Source organism: Pantherophis guttatus, chromosome 4 (assembly GCF_059756535.1).
Source record: "Pantherophis guttatus breed Tessera chromosome 4, ASM5975653v1, whole genome shotgun sequence".
In the NCBI taxonomy this organism is placed as follows: Eukaryota; Metazoa; Chordata; class Lepidosauria; order Squamata; family Colubridae; genus Pantherophis; species Pantherophis guttatus.
In genome coordinates, this window is record NC_142066.1 from 108,651,443 (window position 1) to 108,662,216 (window position 10,774).

Sequence of the window (10,774 nt, forward strand, 5' to 3'; positions counted from 1 at the left end):
AAAGAGTTGGTCTGTCGTTGCATTATTGCTTCTGTGATTATACTGATTCTGTACTTCTGGATTCTGAGTTCTGGTTCTGGCTTCTGCTGTGTGGGTATTGTATGCATGCAAAATGCTTTATATTACTGTATATAAAAAAGTTTCTTTTATACACGAATTCTGCTGAATTATTTACTTGTGTGCTAGTTGGATTGCTGCAAATTCTAACATTTCTCCCATACAAATCTTTCTTGTATCCTACCGCTTAATAAGCCAGACTTGTGAACTGCATGCATTCAATTAATGTTCAGTACTTTTTAGTATTTAGTATTTAAACAATGAGTGGACAAGAAAAAATATCTTTTCCACATGACCCTGATAGAAATCAACTTGTGAAGCTGCTGTTTGCACAGTAAAACGTATTTCTATTACTAATAATGGAATCTTTTCTTGCTACATAAATAGCTACTTCCAGGATATTTTTTTTACATAAGAATATAATTATTTTTTCTCTCCCACAGCTTCCCATTTTTTTAAAAAAAGTATGCTAATTGCTTTTATTTGGTTAATATTAAATTCATTAATGTGAGCTAAAGTTATTTGATAAGCTTTGGGGCTTTGTTCAATTTGCTTCTTTAATAAGCACTGATACACAATGTAAAATTGGCATTAGCATTTATGAAACTGTAAGATAGTTTGTTTTGTGTTATGTAAATGAAAGAATATCTAAACCAGCCATAAAGGCCTGGGATAATATTTTAAATAAAGATTTAAAACAGCCCTTGCAATCTGTTACAGAATGTATATAAATATAAATAAAATAATTTGCAAGCAAAACATATAGATATAAATGCAGCCCAGTGTTAATAAATCTGATTTTCAATTCAACAATTTTTCTGTTTGTTCCAAAAGATTGTATGTGTAGTTTCAATTCAACTATTTTCAGGTTTGTTCCAGAAGAACATATTTGTGTCATCTTTTGTTTGACTAACAATTGTCAATATGGAATATGCATGATATAGCTAATATTAAATGCTTCATATTACATACATGAATTCAAGCTAATTCAGAATCTTATGCTTACATGTACTAACACATATTGGTTTATGTGTATACAAGGCCAGAAAAAGAGAAAAAAGTTAACTCCTAGATAGGTGTAGGCCAACCGCACTCTCCACCTTCTGTTTTGACAACTCCTTTGGCCTAAACCCTCTGCCACTTTTCTTTCAACATCTGGCACTCCCAGCAACCATGATTGTGAAAAGCCAGTGCAGGTTCTCGCCATTAGAAGCATGGTACTACCCACAACTAATTCCACAATCCTAAAGTAGCATGAACAGAGCATAACATTTTGATATTTATAACTGGGAATTGAGAGGGAGAATCTATTCTCCACCTATCCATTTGACATGGCTCCATTTACTTTGTATTTTATGTCACCCTCTGATAATCTCAAGTGCATCAAGTACAGATAGTCTTTGTTCAATAACTGAATTGGACAGTGACTACTTTGGACAGTGATGAAAAAGTAACATTATAATCAATGGCCACATTTATGACTTTTGCAGCATCTTTTAATCATGTCAGTTAATAAGTCCTGTGCAAAATCATAGGCATAGTTGCAGTTGTGTAATTTTTCATTTAGTGATTGAGGATGGCTTAGAAAGAAAGCTAATTATTGGGGTGGCTTTCATCGACCTAACTACAGCACATGACACCGTTAAGCATAGGATATTTCTACACAAGTTAAATAATATCATCCAAGGTATATAAAAATCGATGATTTTTTTTAAAAAATAAAAAAACAGATTTTTTAAAAATTTAAATTGGATTTTTTAAATTTTTATCAAATTTATTTTAATAAAATGTTTTTGGAGTAAAAATCTATCTAAAGATAGTTTTCTATTTAAGATACATTAATAATTTAGCTCATTCAGTATGAAATGGAGCTTAGTTATATAGCATGAGCTATATATTCTGCAATATTTACATTTTTGATAAACACATTCAATGAATCCAAGCTCTGCAACCTGAGATAACATGCACTGCACTGATGCATTCACACAACTTCACAGTAACCATGAGATAAATCATAGAACAAAGTTCAGGAATATTCCTTTATCCCATTGTTTTGCAAATCTATGTACACTACAAACTGTATGATTGTTTGAAGAGAAATACATCTGTACCACCAGGCTCTAAATGTGAGGAAGGGCAAGCAATAAAAATGAAAGTGAAACCTTCTAAGCAGTTTATAAATATATTAAAGAGCACCTGTGATTTCAGATCCATCATGACGCCTGTTAACAGGCATCCACTCACCTGCTGCCCGCCACATCCCTCACCTTGTGGTGTCACTGCTACATCACTAGCCATCCCATTAAAGTGAATGGGACTGTCAGTGAGTCAACAGTGGTCAGAGGAGCCGCTGTGGGACAGTGATGACAGTTACTCTTTAAAAATTATGATTTAAATTGAGTTGATTTAAATCAAGCCTTTTTACTAGTGATTTAAATCATGATTTAAATCAAATCCACCCTGATAAAATCAGAGATAATAAGCTTACCAAGGTCATTAGCAGCTTCCTCCAGAACCGGAGATTTCATGTGATGGTAAGAACAGTAGATGGAGGATGAAGAAGATGCCAGAAAGAAGTGAATTGTCTCCAATGTTGTATAACATATATATGAACAATCAACCAATCCCTGACAACACATATTTATTCATCTTTGTGGATGAAACAGCAGTGGCAGCACAAGGATCAACTTTTGATGAGGTAACCAGGAAACTTATGGTAGCACTTGAACAATTAGGACCTGCTTTAATCCCTGCTGCAATTAAGCTTTTTCTGGCCTTGTCGCTAGCATAGCTTCTTTATGGGACCTTGCTCAGACCATCAGCTTTGTGTTTACACCATTAGAAATAGTTCAATCCAAATTTATTAGATCAATTCTCCAGATGCCGTGTTGTGTCTCAAATGCACTTCTGCACCTGGAGACAGGATTGACAAAAAACAAAGCAAGAATCTGTATAGTGTCCTTCAATCTCTAGCTAAAGCTTCACTTCTTTCCACAAGGGATTGCTCCATAAATCCTCAAAGATAAATTCTGCTCATCATGGATCAAGGCTGTCAAGTCCAACCTTGCCAAACTAGGCTTCTCCCCAGCTTCAATACTCAAGATGGATTATGACCTAGCAAGACAGACCTTGCAGCAAAGGGTGGAGGACATCGAGAGGCAGGCAGATTTAGGGAAAGCTCTGCTGTTTCTGGCTCCAGATGCCATTAGATGTGTTGTTGCTCCTGCCAGCTATCTTAGTCAGTTGGAGTCAGCAAACAACCAGAAAGCATTTTCGCTCGTACGGTGCCATGCACTTCCATCGGCCATCCTGTATGGCATATAAAAGGATACCATTGACAGAAAAACTCTGTTCCTGCGGCTCAGGAGAGGTGGAGACTGTGGATCACATGCTCCTTAGATGTTCCTTTTACAGAGAGATTAGGAAAAAACAGATTCTGACAATAACTGCTAGGTATCCTGGCCATTCTGACACTACCTATCTTCAGTTGCTGCTTAAGGATGAACAGTTCATAACTACAGCGCAAGTGGCCAGATTCTGCGCAGCAGCACTGGGGATTCGTCACAAACACATGTCTAATCCACTATAGTTATGTTATATAGGGGGTTGGAGTTTGATTTAAAGAGGGATGTTCCATCAGTATAGTGAGTGGAAGGGGCAGATATGCCGGAAGCTGGGGACCACGTCATGTTTGGGGAATGCGCACTCGCTATCTTAGAGCGATTGCGCACTCCAATCCCCAATGCTTTTCTCGTTCCCCAGGCTGTCCAGATTCTCAGGGCCAGAGCCTTCGGCTGATGTTATGCAATGCCAGGTCCGTTGTTAATAAAGCCCCCCTCATTCACGATCTTATTCAGGAGGGGGAGGCAGACCTAGCGGGCATTACGGAAACCTGGTTGGGCCAGGAGGGGGGAGTTCCCCTCGTGGATATATGCCCGCCAGGCTTCCGGGCATTCCATCAGCCGAGGGCTCAGGGCAGGGGAAGGGGGGTGGCGGTTATTATAAAGGAAGGTCTGGATCCAAGGGAGACCACTGTTCCACAGATAGCCGGATGTGAGTCCCTCTTTGTGAAGTGGGGTCGTGGAGTACAGATGGGCTTGTTGGTCACGTACCTGGCTCCCTGCCACGTGGCAACGGCCCTGCCAGAGCTGCTTAATGTTATAGCCGAGGTGGCGGTGGATACCCCCAGACTTGCTATCATGGGGGATTTCAACCTGCCATCTATCGGTGAAACGTCTGAGGTGGCTCGAGAGTTCATGGCTTCCATGACGGCCATGGACCTTACTCAGTTAATTCATGACCCCACTCACACAGGTGGACACACTCTGGACTTAGTTTTTGTCTCTGGTCAGTGGTTGAGTGGCCTTGATATAGGGGATATAGCCGTCGAACCCTTGTCATGGTCTGACCACTCGCTCCTTCGACTGGACTTTCTAACCGCTGCACCCTGCCGCAGGGAGGCGGGACCGACCAGGTGGTTCCGCCCCAGGCACCTGATGGACCCTGATAGGTTCCAGATGGAGCTTGGGCCATTTCCTGAGACTCTGGCTCATGACTCGGCTGAAGACCTGGTGGCCGCCTGGGATAGTGCGGCCGCCGGGGCTTTGGACCGTGTCGTGCCTTTGCGGCCTCTGACCCGGCACCAAACTCACATAGCTCCTTGGTTCTCCAAGGAGCTGAGGGAGATGAAGCGCCAGAAAAGACGCCTGGAGAGTAGTTAGAGGACCAGCTGCTCCGAATCCAACCGAACACTGGTGAGGTCTCATATTAAGACCTACCTAGTGGCGATAAAAGCGGCGAAATCTAGCTATTTTGCCGCTCTTATCGCATCATCAGATAATCACCCGGCCGCCCTGTTTAGGGTGATCCGCTCCCTCCTCCATCTGGAAGTGCGGGATGACCCCTTGCAGGGCCGAGCTGAGGATTTTGTGCAGTATCTGTATGACAAAATCGCTCAGATTCAGGAAGGGCTGGCCTCTGACTGGGTATGTCCGGACGGGATGACTGAGGCAGGTCTTGAGAGCGTTATCTGGGAGGAGTTCGATCCTGTGGCTCCCAAGGACATGGACAGGGTCCTGGGACAGCTGAACGCGACCACATGTTTATTGGACCCGTGTCCCTCCTGATTGGTACTGGCTTCCCGGGACGTGACACGAGGCTGGCTCCAGAAGATTGTTAACGCTTCTTTGAGTGAGGGGGTCCTGCCGGCTGCTTTGAAAGAAGTGGTTGTGAGGCCCCTTCTCAAGAAGCCCTCTCTGGATCCGGCTGTTTTGGCTAACTATCGTCCAGTCTCCAACCTTTGCTTCGTTACGAAGGTTGTTGAGAGTGTGGTAGCGCAGCAGCTTCCCCGGTACCTGGATGAAGCTGCCTATCTAGACCCGCTCCAGTCCGGCTTCCGGCCTGGGAACAGCATGGAAACAGCATTGGTCGCGTTGGTGGATGATCTCTGGAGGGCTCGGGATAGGGGTTGCTCCTCTATTCTGATCCTGTTAGACCTCTCAGCGGCTTTTGATACCATCAACCATAGTATCATGTTGCACCGGTTGGAGGGGCTGGGGGTGGGGGGCACCATTTTGCGGTGGTTCTCCTCCTACCTCTCTGACCGGTCGCAATCTGTGTTGACAGGGGGGCAGCGGTCGACCCCGAGGCACCTTGCTTGTGGGGTGCCACAAGGGTCGGTCCTCTCGCCCCTTCTGTTCAACATTTATGTAAAGCCGCTGGGTGAGATCATCCATGGCTTCGGGGTGGAATTCCATCAGTACGCTGATGACACCCAGCTGTACATCTCCACCCCAGGCCACCCCAACGATGCCCTTGAAGTGATGTCCCAGTGCCTGGAGGCCGTGCGGGCCTGGATGGGGAGAAACAGGCTCCGACTCAACCCTTCCAAGACCGAGTGGCTGTGGCTTCCGGCGTCCCGATATAGCCAGCTGACGCCATCGCTGGCTATTGGGGGCGAATCACTCGCCCCCACAGAGAGGGCTCGTAACTTGGGCGTCCTCCTGGATGCACAGCTGTCTTTAGAAGATCATTTGACGGCCATGGCCAGGGGGGCTTTTTATCAGGTTCGCCTGATATGCCAGTTACGCCCCTTTCTAGATCGGGACTCCCTACGCACAGTCACTCAGGCACTCGTCACGTCCCGCCTGGACTACTGCAACGCTCTCTACATGGGGCTCCCCCTGGGGTGCACCCGGAGGCTCCAGCTGGTCCAGAATGCGGCCGCGTGGGGGATTGTGGGGGCGACGGGGTGCTCCCATGTGACACCTCTCCTGCGCGAGCTGCACTGGCTCCCGGTGGTCTTCCGGGTGCGCTTCAAGGTGTTGGTGACCACCTTTAAAGCGCTCCATGGCTTAGGGCCAGGGTATTTACGAGACCGCCTTCTGCGACCAATAGCCTCCCACCGGCCAGTACGCTTGCACAGAGTGGGCCTCCTCAGGGTGCCGTCCGCCAGACAATGTCAGCTGATGACCCCCAGGGGGAGAGCCTTCTCTGTGGCGGCGCCCACCCTCTGGAACAACCTCCCCCCAGAGATACGTACAATAACAGACCTCCGGATTTTTCGTCGGGCTCTGAAAACTTATTTATTTCAACTAGCTGGGCTGGCTTGAGTTAAATTTTAAACTGATTTTAAATTGGGTTGTTTTAAATTACAGCCAAAAATATTTAATCATTTTAAACTGCTTTTAAATTTTGTATGTTCTGTTTTTTACTCTGGCTGTTCACCGCCCTGAGTCCTATTGGAGAAGGGCGGTATAGAAATGGAAACAAATAAATATAGAAATGGAAACAAATATAACCAATGTGGCAAACCCTTAGCACTGCTTAATCCTTCTCCTTTTAGCATTGAACCTACAATGGGCCATACAGTTTATGGATTGTAATTGTAGTATAGTTAGACCATGTATAATTGACAGATTGGATTTTATTATAGATTTTAGTTGTTATTTATTATTTTATACTAGAATTTTTAATTGTATATATACTGAAAGCTTTTATTTGTTCTGGTCTCTGATCTAAGATTGTAATAAATTGATTGATTGATATATTTGTTTCATAGCCAGGCTAGCTTTGTACAGGATATTTCTTTCAGCAATGGCATTCTGGCCTGGAGAAAAAGCATGATGAAAGTCAAGTAAAACATATAAATAAAATCTTAGCAACAACTTAGAAGATAAAGCAAGATGAAGGTAAAAACAGTCCCCAACCAATGTAACATGTTCAATGTTATCACAGCATCATAGTGTTTATAAATACTTAGGGACATTTGTAGCATAGAAGCTAGCATACAAACCCGAAAGTTATTTGTTTAAGACATGTATCTATCATTGCCTCCCTTAGAAATATATTATCTCTGAATCACCATTGCCCTCAGCCACATTCTAGTCCTTTACCTTCAACCAACTCTAACCTGATGAAGATCATTCCCTCAGAAACTCAAAAGTTTGCACAGGACAGTTGTTTTTATATTTTTAGGTTAAATTGCTGTATTGTTTAAAGAGTAAGTAATGCATGTTCAGATTCTGATCATTTGGGAACACAAACTGTTTAAAACTATTGCATTCTGATTTAATTCAAATGAGAATAACCTTCCTTGGTCAACATTCTTCAGCATCATTTTTGCCCACTAAAAAGTGAAATGTATGGGGGCACTAAAACGGCTCACAAATCTATTGTCAAAAAGCAACATTGCCTCTTTAATATAACTTAAATCTTGAATAATTTAACAATAATCCAGTTTCAAGAATGGAACGATGAATCCGGAAATCTGCTTACTCGGAAAAGCATCGGACATTTAAAGCATTGCTTTGATAATCTCATCTGAAATAGTGAGATTAGTCTATCTCTAAGAATTTCCACCCAGCCTGGTCTTTATTCCTCGCTGGCTGGGAACCGTACCCCCAACCTATCTGAAAAACTCCAGTGTAAAGACAAAGAAAAATAAAAGTAAAATTACAACATATGAGACGGAAAGGGCAGGTGGTGCTGATTGTAGAAGCCCTCCACCACATTGTGAGTCATGTGCATTAATAGCAGGGGAAACAACTGCCCCTACCTGCAGTACTACAGACAGACTCCATCAGCAGCTTCTTCCCTTAAGAAGCAGCTACTGCGCGAAGCAGGAAACAACCCATACGGAATCTCACAGCCCCGGAAACATGACCTCTACAGCCTTCGTCCTCCACGTCACCAGACAAAAACATCCTCCTGTGCTCATAGCGCGCCTGCGTCAAAGAGCTTCTGCAGCGAGCAGAGAAGAGCGGTCCCTAGAAAGTGCGAAGCAGCGGCCCCTAAGTATTGGAGGGTATTGACCTGGGAGATCGAGTGCTGTAACTGGAGTCGCTCCGGGCTGTTTCGTTGCGTTTCTTTAAAAAGGGGGAACAAGAAGACCTAAAGGTGCGTTTTCAAGAGGCAACTGGACTTTCTGGTTTTTCTTTGAAGACTTTTCTCTTCTCATCCAAGAAGCTTCTTCAGGGAAACGTCTTCAAAGAAAAACCAGGAAGTTCAGTTGCCTCTTGAAAAAGCATCTTTGCGACAATTATAACCTGTATGACTGAGAATCTCCATAGACATTAAGCTGAGAACAAGAGGAGTTTCAGGAATCAATCTGGCATCTTCTCCCTTTTCAGGAAAAGTCCCCGGATGTCTGTGTGGATTGAAAGACTGAGAGAAGTTGGCACTAAGAACTTTTCAGGGGATATACTTTAAGGACAAACCCATGCAGTTTCTTATGCAAGGAGTTGTCACCGTCTTCTGGATACTTTGTTGACTTCCCAACTTAGCTTACAAAGTTAGGTAGACTCTATAGCCTGACCTTGCTTAGGGTTTTCTTTTCTTTTCTTTTTTCTTTTGAAATCACTTTTCATAGTCTATTTTAAAAAATCCTAATTTTTCAGGATTATCAATTTCATCAAATTGAAGGGTTCAACAAATGAATTTATTTGTTATCTTTTCTGTTCAATTCATGTAATATATTTGTTTTGCAACTCAGATTTAATTCTCTGTATTTCAAACCAGGTGAATCTATTTAGCATTGACAGCCATTTTTCTATTCACTGCATATTCATTCAATACCCATTTATTCTTAATTCTTACCTTTCTTTGTTCTACATTGTTTCCTCACAAGAAACCACATAATACAGAATGTAATTTACTTGCTCTTGTTTCTTGTATACCTTGTATTTTTTCCTTTCTGTGAAACACAACTATTGCATCTTTCAAACATTAACTTTTGGTACAATATTTCTTATGCAATACAGTATCCTTGAGCATTAATTTTTTGGTATCTTATCTCTTACTGTATCACTGCAAATATCAGGTCTCAGTTAACAGCACAGTACTTCTGCATAAAAAATACACATATATTCATACCCTCAATTTACACACTACTAATAAGCACCTTTCACAGGCACCACAACATTTGTTTTGCATTTATTTGCATTATAATATATACATTAAGCAGTCAGGGAACATCACACATTCTTGTTTTAAAGAATTATTCTCAACTGAAGTCCAAGGCAAATTTTTCCATATGATGTCAATCCCAGTCTATGCTCTAACCACAAATACTAAGGAAGCCTATACTAAATAGTTCTATGCTAATTTGCAACACAATATCAGTACAGTACAAAAAAGCTTAACATTAATTACATGTAAGGCTAAAATTGGTAGTAAATAATCATCTGGAATAACAGAAAAAATGGGATTTTATATATGAAACAAAGTGTTTAATAGACTAGCAATATTGTGCAAAGATATAGTAATGCGATTTCTCTTGAAAATCCTTTTTTCTCATAACCTAAAAGATAACTTTATATAAAGAGATCATCAGATGGATATCAATGGAAATCAAATGGATGTCCCAAAGGTGCTTTTTCTGAAGAGGTTGAAGAAGCTTCTTAGACGAGAAGCGAAATGTGTTCAAGGAAACACAAAGTCAAGTTGCCTTTTGAAACAACCATGATCAAGATAACTGAGAATCTCCATAGAAATCAAATGGACTACATAATTCGAAAGAAAATTCAGAGGAGCTTTATTTAATCAACAAAAAGCCTCACATTCTGGAAGTGAAGGTACATGGGCCCTAGAAAATGTTGTTAACAAAAGAGCTTCAGAAGTTGATAAAATTCAAGGTAACTGTTTAAAATCTTACACAATAATGTAATTAATGTGCTTCATATAGTTTGTAAATATGTATAGAAAAAACAGTGCCTGAGGGACGGGGGGAGGGGGAATCAAATTTGTTCAAGTTTCATTCAAGGTATTTTTTCCAAGTTATGCTGTAATATCAAAAAAGATAGTATAAAGAATGCTCAAAGAATTGAAGTGTTGCCCTTATCTCACTAGTAAGATAACACTCAGGATTTTGCAAGGTAGGACACTTAAGATAGAACTGCTATCATCATCTATCATAATGAATGATGGAAACAGCAGAGGTTCCAAAAAGACATCTATTTCTACTTAATATATGGCAACATGCCTTGAAATAGAGAGGGGGTTATAGGGGGATTTCAAAAATCTGTTACATGCTCTAATCAGGTATGAAAGTAGTCCTAAAAATTTTGAGATGTGCACCAGTATTGTTTCTAACTTGTGAAACTCTACACAAAATAAACAATTCCACTATTGCTATCCTCTTTGATGATATTGTATACATACGCACACATATGTACATACACACACCAATATTTCTTAGCAACTCCTGTTTGCTGACCTT

General features: G+C 41.6%; 2 protein-coding genes across 6 annotated transcripts in view; one reads left to right on the forward strand and one right to left on the reverse strand.

Moving 5' to 3' along the window:
• The window catches only part of CMC1 (C-X9-C motif containing 1), a 148,459-nt gene extending 140,153 nt beyond the window's left edge, over positions 1-8,306 (reverse strand). For 2 of the 5 annotated variants that reach the window (XM_087892542.1, XM_087892541.1), the window contains exon 1: positions 8,114-8,306. Coding sequence is in view for 3 of the 5 variants with exons in the window: in XM_087892546.1 (XP_087748672.1) it covers positions 8,114-8,138 (25 nt within the window). In the remaining 2 variants the exon portion in view is untranslated. The remainder of the gene's footprint in view (positions 1-8,113) is intronic. The other 3 variants (XM_087892546.1, XM_087892544.1, XM_087892545.1) reach the window with 3 other exon arrangements.
• Positions 3,666-5,850, forward strand: LOC148114290 (uncharacterized). The gene has a single exon (XM_087892540.1). The coding sequence runs from the start codon at positions 3,756-3,758 to the stop codon at positions 4,776-4,778; it is 1,023 nt and encodes a 340-aa protein (XP_087748666.1). The 5' UTR covers positions 3,666-3,755; the 3' UTR covers positions 4,779-5,850.
• Positions 8,307-10,774: the final 2,468 nt, after the last annotated feature.